Source organism: Miniopterus natalensis, chromosome 22 (genome assembly GCF_054644295.1).
Source record: "Miniopterus natalensis isolate mMinNat1 chromosome 22, mMinNat1.hap1, whole genome shotgun sequence".
NCBI lineage: Eukaryota > Metazoa > Chordata > Mammalia > Chiroptera > Miniopteridae > Miniopterus > Miniopterus natalensis.
Genome location: NC_142102.1, coordinates 1,253,383 through 1,274,221, shown reverse-complemented (window position 1 = coordinate 1,274,221; position 20,839 = coordinate 1,253,383). Strand labels below are relative to the sequence as shown.

The 20,839-nt window shown below is 42.8% G+C and overlaps 1 protein-coding gene across 1 annotated transcript in view; it reads left to right on the top strand.

Annotated features, from left to right (window-relative positions):
- Positions 1–20,839, top strand: part of LOC107527349 (uncharacterized) — a 39,395-nt gene that overhangs the window by 1,662 nt on the left and 16,894 nt on the right. The window contains exons 2-6 of the mRNA XM_087829173.1: positions 834–960; positions 2,537–2,565; positions 4,624–4,746; positions 5,467–5,568; positions 6,512–6,796. Coding sequence (XP_087685299.1) covers positions 834–960; positions 2,537–2,565; positions 4,624–4,746; positions 5,467–5,568; positions 6,512–6,640 — 510 coding nt within the window. The 3' untranslated portion in view covers positions 6,641–6,796. The remainder of the gene's footprint in view (positions 1–833; positions 961–2,536; positions 2,566–4,623; positions 4,747–5,466; positions 5,569–6,511; positions 6,797–20,839) is intronic.

The window sequence follows — 20,839 nt, the reverse complement described above, 5'->3', positions numbered from 1 at the left end:
TTGTTGCTACTTCTTGGGCAAATCCAGTGCAGGCATGAGGTTGCTCCTTTGGATGTGGCAGCCAAGTGTTGGAACAACATTTTCTCAGAGGTCAGGGCCTTGAATTTTGTTGGCTTGGAAATGCCTGGTTCTTCTATGGGCATGTGTCCTAGTTGCCATTGGGGATCTTTCTTTGTCATGGTTGGTGAGTCCACCATTTCTCTTCTGGGGTCCCGCTGGCCCACCTAGGGCATTTAGGGTTAGTTAACATGAGCTGTCCCCTGTCTTGGACTCTTTTGGCAACTTAAAATATTAAGATGGGCTGCTACTAGCCAGTAGCCAGTGTCCCAGTGTTGCCACCGTGGACATTGGTGGTGTCATTGGTTGGTTGGTTGGTTGCAAATTTCCCATCAAGCGCAGTCCACTTATGACAGCCTTCAGGGACACTGCGTACAGGTTGACATCTCATCTACAGTCAGGAAGAGGGTGTACTTGGTGTCGGCCTTGTGCTTTGTTCAGAAGGAGTGTCTGTGAGAGACAGAGTTCATAGACTGTTCCAGCAGCATCTAGGGGTCGGAGTTCACATCTCTTTTTTGAAGGTTCTGTCTTCCACCATTGAAGAGGGATTTGTGCAGAAGGAATACTTGTTCAGGTGCTGAGGCCTCCGCACGCACACACGTGCACACCTGCCTACATGCCTGGAATCACACATGCCTGCAGCCACACCTGAGGGCTAGAGGTGCATGACAGGCAGATGCAGGGCTTACCCCAGGAGAAAGCTTGACATGAATCTTGTTACCTTAGGACCTGGACACGATTCTCAATCCTGCATGTGATTTCTTGACACTTCCCAGGTGATGCCACCAGCAGACACGTGCCAGCAAGGATGTCCTGCGAAATCCGTGACGCTCGCTGGTGGGACGGAGCCCTCTGAGGCAAGCGGTGCAGCGTCTGGGGAATGTTGGCGCACCCCTTGGCATGGTAAACAGAACTTCTTTGCCAAAACCACCATTTTTTTTCTTTTTTAAGTGTACAATTCTGTCATCCGTCTTCGGCATACTGTATTGTGTGTTCACCAGCCAAAGTCAAGTCTTGTCTCCTTCCATCGCCAACTGTCCCCCTTTCCCCTCTCCTCCCTCTCCCAACCCCCTTTCCCTCTGGTCGTTTCCATGCTGTTGCCTGTTTTTGAGTTGTTGTTTGCTTAATTCCTTCATCTTTTGTACCCAGCCCCTCAAACCCCTCTGACAGCTGTCAGTCTGTTCTCTGTATCTGTGAGTCGGTTTCTATTTTGTCAGTTCATTTTGTTCATTACATTCCACATACAAGTGAAGGTAGGATTTTTTTTCTTTTTTTTACAGCCGTGTAGTTAGTAGTCCATTGAGTTACTGCACCACGGCTTTGTTATCCACTCATCTACTGATGGGCACTTGGGCTGCTTCCAGATCTTGATTATTGTAAATAATGCTGCAGTCGCCGTAAGGGTGCATATATATGTTCTTCCTGATTGGTGTTTCGGGATTCTTAGGATATATAACAACTGTAATATAACCACCCTACGACAGTGTCTTAAATTAGATCAACTAGCAGCTGTCGTGATTGAAGGGTTAAAGGGGCAAATTCATTGATAAAAACTGGGCTCTTCAATGCCTAATTCTTAGTCATTGAAGACCAGTTAGACTACGAGTCAGTGTGGTTGTCAAGAACTTGAACAATCTTACCAACCAACCTGACCTGATACATAGAGAACATTCCACCCAACAGTAGCCGAACCCAAATTATTTCCGAGGACACCTGGAACACTCTCCAGCGTGGATCATCTGCTAAGTCATAAAACTGGACTCAGTGAAGTTAAGTGGATTGAAATTATGTAGAGTACACTCTATGACCACAGGAGAATTCAATTAGAAATCAAAACTGGAATGAATCTGGGAAATGGCCAAGTATTCAAAAATTAACGTACTTTACAGAACCAATAGGTCAAATTCAAGACCATAAAAGAAACTAGAAAACATTTAGAACTGAATGGGATACAGTGAAAGACATGCCTTTGGGGAATAGAATGACTTTTATTATTGAATTTATTGGGGTGACATTGGTTAATAAAATTATATAGGTTTCAGGTGTACGGTTCTATGATACGTCATCTGTATATTGTATTGTGTGCCCAGCACCCCAAGTAAAGTATCCTTCCATCACCTCTGATCCCCCCCTTTACCCCTTTCTACCTCCCCCGCCCCACCCTTGTTTAAAATTTTAGTTGCCCTTAAAACTTGGCAAAGCACCGTTGATGTCAGTGTTGATCTCTTGACAACATAATGCCACGTATTTAAAGTTGTCTGTGTTTCTGGCCAGTGTTTTGGGGTTTTGTTTGTTGAGTGAGTAATTGAATCTATTTTGGGGGCCCTCTTGTAGGTATGTCAGATACATACGTTGATAACATGGTGAGTTCAGTGTGGCTTCCATGCCTGTAGTCTGGGACTTTTGACATTTGCATGCTTGGCTGAAAGCATCAAGACATTGGGGATTACGAGTGTTTGAATAGTTTCTTTCTTTTCAGGAAGGAAGATGATATTGGACCCAAACAAGGTACGTGCCTGAGAGACTGTCCCCGGGGCCTCAGCAGTGTGTCCTGTGGAGTGTGCGCGTTGGAAGAGAAGGGAAACCTGCCCCAGACCCTCCGTGACGGGCTGGAACACGCTCTGCACTCCTTACACGCTTAATTATTTTTCTCAAGTTACTGTACACAACCCGTTCTCAGTATCTTTGATAATATCCTCCTGGGGTGAAAACCGGACCTGGGGGAGTAAAATAATCGTGTTACAGTGGCTCATGGTCTTCCCAGCAGCCGCTGGCCATAAGCAGAGAGACAGCATATTCGTGGTACTAACATTTGGGGGGAGAGGTAAAAATGAGCGGAAATGTCTAAAAAGGTTGTCCAAGCCTAAAAGGTGAAGAAACACTGTGGTTCATGTATAAATAAACTAATTTGTGTCTGCCCCCAACTCTAACAGTCAGGTGTGACATTGGCCAGAGTGGCTGCCGAGATTCCCTCAGTACTAGCAGGTTATTTTTTAAATACTTTCGTATTGATTTCAGAGAGAGGAAGGGAGAGGGAGAGAGAGAGAAACATTGATGAGAGAGAGTCATCAATTAGCCGCCTCCTGCGCGCCCCCCGCTGGGGATCGAGCCCGCAACCCGGGCCTGTGCCCTGACCGGGAATCGAACCTTGATCTCCTGGATCCTAGGTCGATGCTCAACCGCTGAGCAACACCGGCCAGGCCCAAACCTTTGTTTAACTGGAACCAAAGTTCCATCGGGCACAAGTTATCTAGAGCTATCACGTGTTTGCCAATGTACAGTAAAAGGTGTAGCTACGATAGAAACCACATCTTTAAAATACCTGTAGTTGAAATCTCGGGTAACATTATTTTAGGGAAATATGTTTGAAAATAGAATTATAAGCTGCCACACTGTTAAATATTTCTAGATTTGTTTATGGATTTGAGAGGAAACAAGAAAATGAAATAAAGATTTAATGGTCTGGTAGCAGTAGTTTATATTGAGAGAACAAGTGCACGTTTTACCAACTGTGTGGTTCTCCCTAACTTTCCTTTGATGTAAAAGTAAAAAAAAGTGATAAAAATAATAAAATGAAAAGGTAAAAGAGTTAAGCCTTTACAAACATACAGAATTTCAAGATATTTTAATGATCGACATGATCGTAAAGGAAGACCTGTAGGTATATTTAATAAATTTATGACGTGATGTTGCGCAGGGGACTTCAGAGAGTATTAGGATATTACTTAGGGCTACACACGCGGTTTCACTTTCTCACCGAGGAGTCGACAGTGTTGAGATCAGTAAGTCGTACAGAGGCCATTGTTCTGTGCAGTGTTGAGGACTCTGAAAGTAATGATCAGATGTGCTCTTTATTTGGTCACATCGGACTTGATAGGCACATTGAGGTGGTTTAATGATGATGATTTACAGGAGACTCTTCAAAAAATCACCAGTTCACGTGTTGCCCTTCTGGGCATCTTTTAGATGAATAATCGTTTGGACACTTCCAGTTGTGTCACAGAAAAGGCGTCCTTTCCTTAGATAATTGCTTTGGGGCAAATTTTAGACTGCTGTTTAAAAAAGGGTAAGTTAGTTTCATCCAATTTTTCTAGACCCTTAGATATTATCAATATGCATATTTTTCTCAAAAGTTGGTCTTCTAAAAATCGATAAGCTAGAAATGGTGGGGTTTTTTTTTTGGCCGATGACATTGTTAGGTGCCTCTCTGGGACTTCAGCGGGTCGTCATGGACAAAACGTTTTTTCATTGATCTGTATAATAGCAAAAAACTGTTTGATAACATTTAGTCTTAGTAGGGTTGAAATCGTCGATCTTGCTGACATAATTGTCTCCCTGCCGCTCTCTGTGTCTGTTGGCCCTCGGGGGAGGCGCAGCCGGGCGTGTGAGGCTGTGCAGGTCACACACACAGAGAACTGAGCACAGGGCTCCTGCGCTTCCCAGTGCTCCGTGTTAAATGAGACTCCGTGCACATGTGTTTATGCAGTTTATACGCAGAGAGAGGTACATTTATATCTGCATGTATTTTCTCATTCTATTTTGTGTTTTTCCATGAGGTGATGATAGCGCCATAAGGGGAAGGAAACTGTCCATGCCTTTGCCCCGACTCTCGAGAGTCTGTTCCAGACACCGTCCATCGCAGCTGGCGGTGCCCCACGCCTGCCTGTGGGCTTCGGGACACCCTGGCAGGTATGGCCGTGCGGGCAGGGAGTCGCGTGTTTGTCAGAAAAGGGCCTAGGGTGGCTAGGGCTTGATAGGCTTTGTTTTTCCAAAGCTTGGTGGCGCTGGGTTCTAGCTAAATACCGTGGAAAACCCATCTGAGAGCCCAGTGAGAATGGACACAGTGACTGGGAGTCACAGTTGTGGGTACTAATCGACCTTCGTAAACAGGGGTCTTTTCTCCACAATCCCATCCTGAAACTGAGTCTACCTCCCTAAGACCATTCATTAAGTTCTTTCTCAGCTCTCTATATGGGTGACTGGTTTATCACGTGGACTTTCAATTCCCTATGGCCTGATGGGCTGCCAGGCATGGAAGGTCCTCAGTAAACTTGGGTGCAGAATAGATACGTGAGTGCACTGTTTTGAGTGATTCTGTAAATAACCCGGCCAAGTCAGCCCAAAAAGGGAATCAGAAAAAGAGACATCCTTTTATGGGAATCAGGTGGTCCATCGGGTCTTGGAAATGCAGGGAGAGGAGCTCTGTGCCAGGCGCTGATGTTGGCATGTTGGGCCAAGGAGCGGGTGGCTGTGGGTCAGAGCTGCTCCCAGGGTGAGCCCCTTCCCGATGAAACCCACGTGAAACCCACGTGAAACCCACGTGAAACCCACGTGGAAAGGCTGACTTCCCGGCACCCAGCGGACTTGCCTTTTTCACTGGAGGTGGTGTTTCTCATTTTTCCCCCTCAGAACCTGTGGTCTTTGGGAGTGAATGCCACCAGTGAGTCCCTGAGACGGGCCCCTTTACACAAAGCCTTCACCTGCCTGCTGTCCAAGGGCCACCGGCTGCAGGTAAGATTTTGTCAGAACAGTTCCCGCTTCCTGGGAGCCCCCACGTCCGGGTGGAAAGGTGGATGTTAGCTTCCTAACGACGGAGGACTTCGGGTTGCACTCTAGTCGACTGCAGGGGACAGACTGCATAGTGAGTGAAGAGATACCGCTTTTCCTATGTATGTTCATAGCGTTTCTACATTTCCTGTCACTATGAAGGATTTCTTTAACTCTTTTTAAAAAAAAAAAAAAAAAAAAAATGTTTTTATTGATTTTTAGAGAGAGAGGAAGGAAGAGGGGGAGAGAGAGAAACATCCTTCACTTGCCTCCTGCACGCCCCCTACTGGGGAAGGAGCCCACAACACCCAGGCAGGTCCCCCAACGGGGACTCAAACCCGTGACCTCTTGGTGCACAGCCTGACGCTCAGTCAACTGAGCCACGCTGTCAGCAGATCAATGTTTCTCTCTCTCCCTTTCTCTCTAAAATCAATGAAAACATATTTTTAAAAACATATTCCTTACCCTTCCTTATCTAATAAACTGAGCTGCTTCTCAGCTGGATCCATTGTCTTCCCAGTGGATCCCGACGCAGAATTGTTTATGGATCAGATACAGTAGGTTCCCGGTAACGGTTAGACGGCAGGGCAGACAAGTGGTTTTGTCTGAAAGAATTCATCTGATGAATGAGTGACCTAGACCTGGAAGAGGGGAAGAGACACATACCAAACTGAGATAGTTGGAGACGCCCATGACTTTGTAGCCCAACAAAGGAGAAAAAATAGCACTGCTTTTGGCATTTTTTATTTTTTCCTGGCCACACCATGGACCCAGCGACTGAAAACGTGGTGCGCCCTGGGTCGATTGACCCCAGCACTCGTAGAAGGGTGTGTAAGGATGTCATAGACTCCTGACACTGGAAAATGTGTTCCTCACCTCTGCCAACTTCCCCACTGTGTCCCTGCAGGTGGACTTGTCGCCCTGGGTGCCGTTGCTTCGCCATCAGCTCCGTCCACACGGCGATCCAGCCTTCCGCCTGCGCGGAGACGCCTCTGTCCTGTCGCGTGGACACCTCCTGCAGATAAGACATGCTTAACTGAGAAATGGTCATGTTGGGATGTCATCGATGAGACTTTAATTTGGGCATGGTGACTGTTTCCCTTGCTGCCCCTTGACTCAATCCCAGGAGCCTCAGTAGAGGAAATAGCATTTGCACAAGCAACTCAAAGCGACGGAATTCCTCCGTGCTCCCGTAAATATCAGCTGACAATTTTCATTTGCCGGGTGGTGCATTTAAAAAATTAGGATATATCACAAAGAACCACTGCGTGGTATTTCCCCAAAATTCAAAGCATATCTGAATAATATGTAAATGAAGCCCCTCCTCTCTCCTAATTCCGTCTCTATGAAGGGAGTTGTGTGCAGTTCTTACGTGCTTAGATGCACACACAGACACAGACACGCCGTTTGGGGAGGGCATCTGGAGGTGGGGCCATCGTGTTCTTCCATACACTGCCCTTCATCTAACAGCTTTTCAATGCCCTGTTCCTATTTCAGTCGCACACACCTGTGTCATCAATTAAATGCCTGCACGGCTGTTGTGTAGATGGAAAATAATTAAATACTTTCAGCATTTCTTATTCATACGTGCTTACGTTAGCCCCAGATTTCTGTGCAGTGAACCTCTCTCTCTGTTAGTAATTTTGCACCTGTCTAGCATATCCCAATAAATTACTTAGCAGCTGAGATACTGGGATTTAGAACACGCACATTTTCAATTTGGAAAACTATCACGAGATTTCCTTAAAAACAAACGTAACAGCTCTGTTCTCCAAAGGCAACAAATAAGACCGCCAGCTTTCCCCCGGCCTCACAGATCCTGGGTTTTATAGATACTGACGACCTTTGCCAGTGTGATAGCCCAGACTATTGTCTTCAATTGTATTTCTTTCGTTTTTGAGTTTGGTCATTTCCTCATATGTTTATTAACCATCTGTATTTTTTAATTTCCTCTTTGTGTCTAATTTTGGTGGCGGGAGATGCTTTCGTCTGTTTCTTATTTCGAAGAGCTCGTTTACTATCGGGACAATAAGCTTTCGATTGTCAAGCATTACAGATATTTTTTCCACACCTTCCAAACCTCATTTTTGTTACGAGACTGTGTATAATTGTTATATGTCCGAGTGCAACCGTGTTCGCTTCTCTGGCTTCTGTTCCATGTCACCCTGGAAAGCTATTTATGCCGATTCCATAAAACTCACCATCTGTGTTAACTTCTGGTCCTTTTGTGTTCCTTGGATTCAAATTCTTAAATCACGAGAAACCTTTTTGATTTGAAATCTCGAAGTTGCCAAGCTGCTTGCCATGACTTGCGATTATTTGCCAATAATTGCACGTTTGTCTGTAATGCCATCCTGCCCTGTGCTGTACCGTCTCCTGTGACCGGCTCCATCGTAGTTCTGTGGTCCCTGTGTCTCTTCTGCCTCCTGTCTCGTGTGTGCTCGTTGGAAGAAATTACAGTTTAGGCTGCAATTTCCTCAGCTCTAATAAATTAACTTGTGGGAGAACTGGCTTTTAATAATGTCAGTCTTCCTATCCATGGACAAGGTACGTCTTTCTCCTCATTTGATAATTCTTAATTACGGTTAATATTTTCACTTTGTGGTGGGGGGAGTTATCGTTTGTTTATTTTCTCACTTGATTTTTTTTTTGTTTCTGAAAGTTCTGTTTCGGGTGGGGGGGTAAGTGACCATATTTCCTCTTTCCTGTGACTTTCCAGATTCTTTTCAAAGTACATACTAGTTCCTCTACAAATACCGGCACATTTGATCCCCCCCACCCCCGCCCCAGATTTGAGTTATGTTGGTAAATTTCACCCACCGGTACTTTCCGACACTTAAACATTTGTGGAAATATTACCCACCCTCAGTTGAATCCAATTTTCATGAAATCCTTCTTGGATTTGACCAGCCCATTATTGCTAATCTATTATCCAAAAAGGACTCCCAGAACGAGCTCGAAGCAGAGTCGAGCTTGAGAGTTGATGAAACCTACCGCAGCAAGGGAAAAAAACACCACTTTCACGAGGGTGGGACTGTTTGGAAAGCAGGATGTGATGGCGCTGGGGTCCGGGCTGACATGATTTAACGCGGGCTTTTCATAGCCAGGAACTGGTCACAGACAGACAGAGTTTGTGCAAGTTTGTGCCATAGTCAGGTTGGTGCAAGAGTAAGGTGAGGGCCTCGATGTGAGTCTCGATGATCAGATTTCCCTCTGATACATGAACCGTTTGCCTGCGTGAGTAAGATGTTGTCAGTGAAATTTTCTTCCGTGAGCAAACTGTGGATGCGTTGGTTCACAGCTCTGTCGTGTTTATAGGCCTTGGCCGGGGTGCAGCCTTGGTGCCTGTAGGTAAGTTATTCGCAGGTGGCTGCAGTCGTCAATGCAAGATGCTCATCTTGAATTTGAGGTATTTTTGTGTATCGTCAGAACAGTCTCTGACCTCTGATCTATTTCTACCAATTTTTAATCAAACTCAGGTGGTCCATCTAATCAAATGCTTTTTGCATAAACAACTATATTTTTTAGATTTTTATTATTGTGAAATAATTCATTTTCTATTATTGAAGTTTCCGTTTGCTCTTTGAAGGAACAAACCTATCTGGTTTTTTAAAAAGTGTTTGAGTCCTGGCCGGTGTGTCTCAGATGATTGAGCGCATCCTGTGTACTGAAAGAGGCACAGGTTCGGTTCCGGGTCAGGGCACGTACTCAGGTTGCGGGCCCGGGTGTGGTCCCGGGTTGGGGTGCGGTGCAGGAGGCAGCCCATCACTGTTTCTCTCTCCCCCCTCCCTCCCTCCCTCTCTCTCTAAATTCAATAAAAACATATGATCATTTAGTTTTAAGGTGGTGGATGTCAGGCTTCTCCACTGCACAGCGACTGTTATCTCTTTGTAATTAATACAGATTTGGGGAGGAGATCCTTTGAACCTATGCAAATGCTATTTTTCATACACTCACTCACCGTTTTACAGTCACCCGTGGATGATTCTGGCCTTTAGCAATTACTGCCGTGACGTTTGCCTAATGACGGTTTCCTGTTTCCACGACTCTTTTTATACTCATTTGTTAGAATTTGACTGTAAGGAAGGGTTGTCCTTCCCCTACCCCATTTATTTATGTATTATGTTGTTTCTATGTATGAACGTATAATATTTAATTTATTCCATAGTTTTTTATAGATCACAATAATTATTTATTTTTATTTCTAACATCTTCCAAAAATGGACCATTGGGGCTGGCCCCTGTGTTCTTTCAGCGTGCTCACATCATTTTTCGAGCGCTTCCTTATTTTCGGGTCCCACAGGCTGTTCAAGACTTACCTTGTATTTTCCTTCCCCAAACCTGGGATCAGCCATTCCTCAAGGAACTCTGGTTCTTTGTATTAGAAAATAGTATTTAGAAACCAAAATCTGACTGTAAAGTGCGCTCATTGCTCCTGGGATGTCATTTCCTTGGAAATAGTCTAGGCTTACCCAGACACCCGTGCATACGTCTAAATGATCCCAGTGTCCGTCCATCTGAGTGTGCACCTATGCACTGTTATTTCCTGCTGCAAACCAGAATCCCAGGGCTCATTTTATTTGTCCTTTCCCTTATTTGTACCTCCTGTCTCCAATAAGAAACCTACCTTTCACTACCCACAATATATTTTACTTTCTCAATCCAATATGCACATATGTAGTTTAAAAAATTGCTAAACCATACCCCTTAAAAAAAAACCACTAACAGAAGCACAGTATTTACATATAGTTCTTTTATCTTCACCCTCCCAGCATCCAGTCAATCTGCTGTGAGTTTCACTGAGCATAAACAACTTTGTAAAGGTCAGAGGATAGAATGAAGGAAGCGTATTTGAGGTGAATATCAGAGATGTGGGCGGATGTGGCTTAGAGGGCAAAGGGCCCTGACAGCCACACGCCGACTGTCCGCCCTACACTCAGCTCCCTGGAAGCGGCCGAAAGGGCTGTGCTCTCCTTGGTTCTGGTTCAGAGCCCAGCAGCGTTGGCCTGTTGCGTGGATCAGCACCCGCACGGATGGCTGAGTGGGTGGCCAAGAGCACCTGTTCCACCCCCGCTGTGGGGAGTTTCTTGTTTGCACCTCCATGAAGGAGGGAGTTGTGTCTGGAGAGAGCCCCCGGCTAAAATCATGACAAGATTTACTCTTTGAGGTCCTTATGGATCTTTTTGTTTGTTTGTTTGTTAGTTAATGCTCACCTGAAGTTATTTCTTCCATTGATTTTTTTAGAGAGAGTGGAACGGAGGGAGGGGGAGAGAGAGAGAGAGAGAGAGAGAGAAACATTGGTGTGAGAGAGACACATGACTGGTTGCCTCCTGCATGCATCCCGACCAGGGCCGGGGCTCAAACCTGCAACCCAGGTACATGCCCTTCACTAGGAATCGAACCCGTGACCCTTCGGTGTGTGGGCCAACGCTCTAACCACTGAGCCACACTGGCCAAGGCTCTAGCACGTCTTCAGTTTGGGCTTGATTTAGATACAAAAGTAGGAGTAAATTGGTTTCCAAATTATCTCTGGACGTTTTTGGAGGAGAGGAGAGCTCAGAGACTGGAGGTCCACGCCACCCAGAGAGTGTTCCGTTTGCAGTTCCATTTGTACAGCAGATTCCTACCTATCAAGTTACAGACACGGCGTAACAGTGGAGGAAGACTGTGATTTAGGTCAAGTCAGAGGGTAATTGGTGCTAGGCCGGGACCTGGGGAACCTCTGAGGGTTGTAGTAGAAATCGGACACCTGAATACTTTGCCGTTTCTGAGGAAGACATTGTGTAATAGTGGTCGGGTTTCAAATTGATATTGTAGCCCCCATATCAGTTGTTTAAAATGGCAGGTTAATCCTTTGATCTTGAAAGTTTTTCTTTTAACTTGAAGGGTAAAATGGGTGATCAGATGCTTGATACCTATTTGAACATCTTGATTGATTACTTTTTTTTTTTATTAAATTTATTGGGGTGACATTGGCCAATAAGATAATACAGGTTTCAAGGCTACATCTCTGTGACACATGATCTGTATATTGTACCATGTCCCCACCACCCAAAGTCAAATCATTTTCCGTCGCCATTTATTTGGCTAATTTCCCCCTTTAGATTTTCAGCTACTGCAGGACAATTATTTTCCCAATGCGCTTAATGTTTAAGGGTGTCTGCGGTGGGGGGGATGAAATTTTGTCTCTAGTTTGATTTTGCTTTTATTAGAAAACTGTTTCAAAATGCTTAGTGAGGTGCTGGAGTTCTGATAATGTGGCTGTTTCCAGTTCTGTTTTTTTCTTGCATATTTTATCTTTATTTCTGGTTTGTTTATTTTTATTCCTTTACATGACTTTTAGCACTTATCATCTAACATGAGATATAGGATTCAATTTGTTGTTGTTAATTCTCACCTGAGGACATTTTTCCCATTGTTTCTTAGAGAAGGTGGAAAGGGAGGGAAGGAGGGAGAGAGAGAAACATTGATGTGTGAAACACATTGATTGGTTGCCTTCCTCATGCACCCTGACTGGGCCCAGGGATTGAACTTGCCACCCGGTAGGTGCCTTTGACTGGGAATTGAACCGGCCACCCATTGGTAGCCAGGCCAGAGCTCTAACCATGTGGCCACACTGGCCAGGGTGATATTTAATATTTTTTAATGATCACGAACTTGCATTAGAATGTAAAGATGCTGAAGACAAAGGTGTTTGTGTCTGTCTGCATTAATACCAATTCCCTGACTGTCAAAGAAGGAAAAAGGAACAAGTTTGAAAACCAAGAGCTAAAATTACTCTAAATTATTGCTCTGGTGAGGGTGAACCTGCGAGAGAAATTTCAACTAATTGCTTGTTGGAGAAAGGAGCAAAATAATAGAGAATTCTGAGGCAGGGTGGAATCGAGGTTAAATTTATACTAAGCAGGAGTTTGGTTAGATCAGAGCAAAAACAGAGCAGATGGAATGGTGTTGATTTGATGGAAGCCAAGTGGAGGTGACTGGATACAGCAGAGAGCAGGTCAGTTCAGGTTCATGTGGTGGTTGCTGGCTGTGGGGGTTTAGCTGAAACCAGTTTTGGCCACGTTGGCATCTTCCTGGGTACTGAGTAATCCTGTCTTTTGGGGGAGAGTGGTATTTGCCGCTACTTTGTACACGTGGACTGTGTCTCTCAGGCAAGGCTGACATTTTTCATCTCACCATCAAAACCTGGAAAAGCACAGGGAACATGAAAGTGCGAAGACAGAACAGTGTCCATAGCCTTCCAGATACTCTATTTGCCTTTACCATTTTCCTAAATGAAAAATTTAAAAATATAAAAAACATTTGAAGAGTAACTTTTCTGCCAGTCATTAAAAAATGTTGATGAAATGGGAAAATTCCTTAAAAACACAACTACTGAGAAAAATCACAAAAAAATAGTAAATGCGAATTGTCTTGTATTTTGGTAAAGACATTGACTCCATGATGAAAATTATTCCAAACACGAATATTCCAGGCATGAGTGTTCTCACTCATGGATTTTTTACAAATACTTAAGGAAAAATAGACCATTAACTCTCATTTTCTCAGAATAGCTTCAATCTAGTGACCAAACCTGATATGACAATGTAAAAATATGAATTTACAGAATATAGCTACTATGGATATAGATACAAACATCCTAAACCCAATTATAGTAAATCAAACTGCATAAAATATTTAAAAATACATTAGGACCATTTGGGGTTTACTTAAATAATTAAAAGTTATCTTTTACATTCAAAAAAGTTATTGAGGACAAGCCATCATTTCTGTCCTTTCACAATAAAGTTGGACAAAGTGAACGATCAGTGATTTTCTTGGATCTGCCTGAGACCTGCATCTGAAGGGCAAACTGCCCCCCCACCCCCCATCTGGGGAGGCAGACCCGTCCGTTGAAACGCAGGCGAGATCCGCTTGGCTGAAACAGCAGCCACAAGTCGGTAGAAACACTTAAATGGCCATTGAATTGAACAGGCAGACTGAATGTGGGCTGGAGTAAGAGGGAGAGACTTCTGGGGACCCCAGTTTTGTGGGCCTTACCTGCAAGAGCCTCCCCAGTTTCTCCTGGTAAAGATTTGAGAAAGAACCCCCCTCGTGGCTCTGGGGGTGTGAGGAAAGGACAGATCGTTGTGATACACGCCCAGAGAATTTCCATAAAGAAGGCCTTGTCTTCCGGGAAACATTTAAGCCAGGCCTTCTCCCAGTTGGGGGAGATTCCTTCCTCTCACTTCAGCCACCTCCAGCCATCCTACATTGCTAATCAGAAAACACACACACACGCACACGCACACACACACGTCAGTAGGGGTCAGTGTTTTAAGGAAATAGATTGGGAACACCAGAGCTAGGGGAAAGAAGAGGGCAGGGGAAAAATCAGTTATACCGCTGGAGAGATACTGGTGGAGGTCATAGCCCCCAAGCACAGGCTCATGAAAACAGGCTTATTTTAAAAAGCTGTGGATCTCTGAATGTCCCATCAACAGATTACTGTCAAAAGAACAAGACACCAACCTTCTCAGAGGCAGAGGACTTACAGAAGCCCAGAGTCAAGAGGAGAGACAAAAACAAACACACTAATGGAATGTGACCCTTGTGATAACTCCAGCAAGAGCAAACATTAAATGGGACACAACTAGTCACATTACCATAAATCTCACACGCAAGGCCTGTTTATCTCAATTTCTAATATCAGCTATAACTCAAAGAATTTCAGTGCAAGTAAAAGAACAGTATGAAGAGACAAAACAATTAAGTGGAACCAGACTCAGGACACAGACATTGGAATTGTCAAATAGGGAACTTACAATAACTGTGATTGATATGTTGAGGGCTCCTAGGGGAAAAGAAGACCTCATTCAAGAGCAGATGCAATGACTAGGAAAGTTGTAAACGTGGAAGATAGTTATCCAAGAAATTAATCATTTTAAGTGTGAATGGTTTAAATGAAAAGAGAGAGAATGGATAAAGAAAACAGGACTGAACTAAATGTCTTCCAGAAACCTTTAAATTGAAATATTTAGATAGGATAAGTGTAAGATGATTGATAAAGACATAGCATGCTAATAACACTAATCAGAAGATAGTTGGAGAAGCTTTATTAATTTTAGGTGAAGCAGACTTCAGAAGAAGGTGAATTGTCAGGCATGACCAGTCTCATTGCAGAATAATGAAGGGTCATTTGTTCAAGCAGGTATAGCAATCATCAACATATATGCCCCTAACAACGGAGTGTCAAGATCCATGAGATAAAAGTTGAAAGAAGTAACAGGAGAAATAGACAAATCCACTATTACGTTGGAGACTTCAGCACGTCTTTGGCAGTAATTGATTAAGGGGGCAGAAAAACAGGAAGGATATAAGGAATCTAAACAGAACTGTCAGTTTGTCTTTCTCACACTTATAATGACTACATCCATCAACAGGAGAATACACATTCTTCTAAATCTCACATGAAGTAGTCACCAAAGTAGATCTTTTATATGCCATAAAGCAGACTTTAACGAAGTCAAAAGAAAGCATATAAAGTAAATCTGTAGGCAACAATGGAATAAAACTAGAAATCAATAAGGATATAGCTGAGAAGTCCCCAAATATTTGGATTAAACAATACATTTCAAAATAAAAGCTACATAAAAGAAAAAGTCATTAGAGATTAAAAATTAATTTGAACTAAGTCCAAATAAATTATAATTGTTTACAATTTTTTCCTAAATTCTAATATATTAGAAAAGATATCTAAAATTCATAAGCATACTTATGCCTTAGAAAAATAAAAAACACTTCAAGCCTACAGCATATAGAAGAAAATAAAAATAATTAGATTAGAAATCAGTGAAATTTAAAACAGAAAAACAAGAGCTAGATCTTTTAAAAGATCAATAAAATCGTGAAACCTCTAGCCATACTAAGACAGAAAAGACACAAACACAGTATCAGAAATGAAGTAAGAGTCATCGGTTATGATCCCATGGATATTAAACAGAATACTAAGAACAACTTTGTGCCCCCAAATTGGATAACTTAGGTGAAATGAACCAATCCCTTAAAACACAAACTACCAAAACTCACACAAGAAGAAATACATATCCTGAACAGCCCTAAATTTATTAAATTGAATTAATAATTAATAACCATCTGAAAAAAAGCACCAAGCGCAGGTAGTTTTACTGGTGAATTTTATCAAATATTTTAAGGAGAAATAATACCAATTTCCCACATTTGTTAACTCATTCCATGAAAACATTATAACCCTAACACCATAACCAGGTAAAGGCATTGCAAGAAAGGAAAACTGACCAATATCGGTCATGAGCATTGACATAAAAACCCTCAAAAACAAAATATTAACAAATCGAGTCCAGCAATGTATAGAAAACAATCATACAACCAAGTGTGATTTATTCCAGGTGTCAAAGACTATTTTTGGAGACTTTATTTTAAAAAATATTATTATTTTTCATTGTTGACACTATTACAGATGTCCCCATTATCCCCACTTTTGCCCACCTCCACCCAGCCCCTGCCTCCCCTTCCCTCTGGCCATCACCATGCTGTTTCCTGTCTATGGATTATGCCTAATATGTTCCTTGGCTAATCCCTTCACCTTCTGTCCACCAGTCAAGACATTTTCAACATTCAACCATCAACGTAATCCATCACATCAGAGTGCTTCAGAAGACAAACATATGGGCAGATCAGTAAATGCTGTAAATATATTTGACCAAATTCAACACAGATTTGTGATAAAAGCCCTCAGTAAGCTAGGAATACAGGGGAAATTTCTTAATTTGATAAGTAACATCTACAAAAAATCTTATAGCTAATATCATACATACTGGTGAGACACTTCATGCTGATTTCACGAAAAGGGAAGGAGCTCCTCTTGCACCACTCTCATGCAACATAACCCTGGAAATCTTAGCCAGAGCAATAAGACAAGAAAAAAGACTTAGAGGCACACAGATTGAAAATGGGGAAATAAAACTGTCTTTAACCAGAGAAGACATGATTGCCTGTGTAGAAAATCCTAAAGAATCTACAAATCAAAACTAAACAAAAACCTCCTGGAGCTTAATGCAGATAACAAGGTTATAGGATACAAGGTTGATAGAAAAAAATGTGAATTGCTTTTCTATGTACCAGTAATGAACAATTGGAATTTCAAATAAATTTTAATAAACCACCTACATCAAAGAAGATGTGCATATATATACACATTACATATATGATCTAAATGCAGAAAATACAAAACTGATGAAAGAAATCAAAGATTTAAATAATTGACAGATTTAAATAATTTTGTGTTCATGTTGGCTTGGAAGACTCAATATTATTAAGAAATCAGTTCTTCACAGCTTAGTCTATAGGTTCAATGAAATCTTATTGGAAAACCCAGCAAGTTATTTTATAGAATTCAACAAATTGATTATAAAATTTGTATGGAAAGACAAGTGAACCAACAAAATACTGAAGAACAGATTAGGAAGACTCACACCACCTTATTTCAGAACTTTTGCTATAAATGTACAGTAATTGAGACAGCATGGCATTGCAAGTGACTAGACACATAGATCAATAGTTGGGAACAGAGAACTAAGAAGTAGCTACACACAGGTATCATTAACTGGTATTTGACAGGAGCACAGAGGAAATTCAGTGCATAAAACGTCTTTTCAATAAGCAATGCTAGAAAAATAGGATGCCCATATGCAAGAAGGGGACCTAGACGCAGACCTTACGTGTGTTCACAATGGATTGGAACTTAATTATAAATTATAATTGGAAGTTAATTATAAAATTACAGTTGGAAATTAATTACAAAAATTAACTCAAAGTAGACCACAGAACTTCATGCAAAAAGCAAAACCTTAAGACTTCTAGAAGAAAACATAGGAGAAAATCTGTGACCTTAGGGTTGGTTACGAGTTTTTAGATACAACACGAAAAGCACAAATCATGAAGAAAAAATAAGGTCGACTCTGTTTTGGTAGAAGACACTGTTCAGTTGATGAAAAGATAACACATATTGGGAGAAAATACTTCCAATACATATCTGATAAAGGTCTTCTATCCAAATGTATAAAGAAGTCGTAAAACCCAGCAATAAGAAAACCCATTTGGAAATGGGCAAGAGGTCTGAATGTACACGTCACCACCGAAACACACAGATGACAAATAACATGACAAATAACCATATGTAAGGGTCCTCTACGTTGTCTGTCATTAGAGTGATGCAAATTTAACAAAAAGATACCACTACACCCCTGGGAGAATGGCTACAAGCCAAAGAACTGGCAGTTCCAAGAGTGAAGATCCAAGCAGCAGAAACTGTCGTTGATAGAAAGGAAAATGGTCCAGCTGCATCGGCAGACAGCCTGGCAGTCCCTGCACGCACCCGGCCACTGCCCGCCTAGGCCTTGACCCAACAGAGGTAAAAACTTACATCCAGCACATGAGTATTGCTAACAGCTCTATTCATGATTCCCACAAACCAGCAGAAACTCAGCTATATCCTTATATAAGCGAATTGACTGGAAAAACACACACACACACACACTGCGGTCCTTCCACATGGACAAAGAGACACAGGTGAACCCTAAGTGCGTTCTGCTCAGGGGAAGAAGCCAACCCAAAAAGGAGACGTACAGCGCGTCCCCTTCAGATGCCATTCTGGAAAATGCAAAAGTAAAGAGACAGTAAACACGGCAGCGGGCGGGTAAGGGCTGAACAGATAAAGTGCACTGGCTCTATCCTGTGTGACACTGTGACGGTGTACGCGTGACAGTGAACTTCCCCGAACAGAAAGGGTGCTTAAACACACACAAATTTTTAAAAAATTCCTTAGGGGGCTGGGGGAATCCCAGGTTGGAATAGAATCTGAAAAAAGGAATCTACTGCATTATCAGCGTATGAAGCAACCTCATTGATGGGGCTGGAAAGAAAAGGTGTTGGCTTAAGTGACCAGGGGATTCGTGGGACCTGTGAGACTAAGGGCAACGTGCGTGACTGGAGTACTTCTCTGACTGACAGAGTTGTTTCTCGTGGGCGTGTGCTGGCGACTCTGGGATCACTACCTGTGGGTACCGGAAACGCACATTCGGTAACCAGTTGGCCGAGGGTGCGTGTTTCTCGCTGTTGGGGCGGGAGGTTGTAGGTTAGCAAGGGCAGGGCAGGAGGATTCATGTGATGATGGGTTAGAGTTGAAAACGTCAGCAGGAACTCGTGTTTAACATCTATACGGATATATATTTACACTTAAATATTGATCAATGTGTGTATAGACCCAGGGATTGGACACATCCGCAAGGACATTGCAGTAACAACAGGCCCTGGAAGCCGTATCTTGGTCTCCAGGGATACAAACCAGGGGCCATCTCAAATTAGCAGATTCTATGAATGGGCAGGAAATATAAAGGGTGAATTGGGGCTATTTTGTAGAGCCAGGAGGTGAGAGAGGGACACACACACACGCGCGCCAAGCCAAACAAAAGAACTGCCAATGGCCAAAGCTGGCGCAACTTGAACAAAATAAATAGCTTAGCATTGGGATATAACCCAAAGGATAAAATCAATATTCGTGACTCCACAATACTATAAAAAACTGAATAAATAAATCGGGGAGAACAGGCGAAGCTCTTGTGCAGAACAGTTTGAAGTAATCTCTGTAGATACTCTGGCTTCCGGGAGGGGCAGCAGCCACGTGTGGGCCGAGCGTGGTGACCTCCAGAGAGCAGAGTGTGACAGAGGCGGGTGGGAGGGAAGGCGTGGCCGGTGCTGCTTCAGACAGGTCATCGAGGTTGACAGTGTGTACCCCTGAGCTGACACGAAGAGGACACTACTTGGCCTCTGTGGTTTTCCTCCCCAGACCCACAGCCCCAGTATAAAAATGAGACAATAATTAGATCCCACTCGACAATCTACAAAATGCAGGACCAGTTGTCCTCAATACTAGAGGGGCATCAAAGCAAGAAAAATGGGGAAAAGTGTCACAGTCAGGAAGACCCTGAGTAAGACGGTTGAATGTGCTGTGGTATCCTTTGTGGGGTCCTGGGACAGCAGGAGGACATTGAGGAAAAACAATGGAAATCTCAGTGAAGTGTAGACTTTATAATAATTGGTTGGTTGTGTGACAGATATGCCCATTAATATAAGATGTTACAAAGTGAAATGGGGTGGAGAATATTTGGGGACCCTCTGTGTCATCTTCACCGTTTTTAGAAATCTAAATCTCTTCTGAAATAAGTCTATTTTTATTTTTATTTTATTTTAATTTTTTAAAAATATATCTTTTATTGATTTCAGAGAGAGGAAGGGAGAGGGAGAGAGAGAGAAACATCAATGATGAGAATCACTGATCGGCTGCCTCCCGCACGCCCCCTGCTGGGGATCGAGGAGCCTGCACCCTGGGCCTGTGCCCTGGCCGGGAATCGAACCTCGATTGCCTGGATCCTAGGTCCACGCTCAACTGCTGAGCCACACCCAGCCGGGCTATTTTTATTTTTTAAAAATATGTTTTTATTGGTTTGAGAGAGAGAGAAACATCGATGAGAGAGGCATCCGTTGGCTGCCTCTTGCACGCCCAGTACTGGGGATGGAGCCCACAACGCCCCCACCGGGAATCGAACCGGTGACCTCTCGGTGCCAACTGAGCCACACGGGTTGGGCAATGAGCCTATTTTCAAAAGGAATTTGAAACCATTCACTGTAATTCATTACAGTAACATACGAGAGAGGAAACATTAGTCGATCATCTCAGACATAAAGCAAAGCATTCAATAAAATACAAAACCCATTTCTCATAAATCTCATGGGAACTAGTAATTGAGCATTAAACACACACACACAGACACACTCACACAAGATAAAGGGGTATTTACCAAAGAAATTAACTGCAAAATCACTGATATTGGAGATACTGAAAGTTTTCCTCCCGAGACTGGGGGTAAAACAGAACATTTGTCGTCATTTCTAATCAACACCATACTGGGCGTCCTGATGCAATAATTCATGGGAAAGGAACAGACAGTGTTATAAGGATTAGTAATGAAAAGGGTTACATTTTATTATTTACAAACAAAGTCGTGTCCATATATACGTGTGTGTTAGTATATTTTATGCCTGTAGCTACCTACCTATATACCGCCAAGTAATCTGAACGTAATTAAAATAAGGAAGCTAATTTAGCAAAGTTATCCCATAAGCAAATAAGTACAACAAAATGTATTTCTGTGTG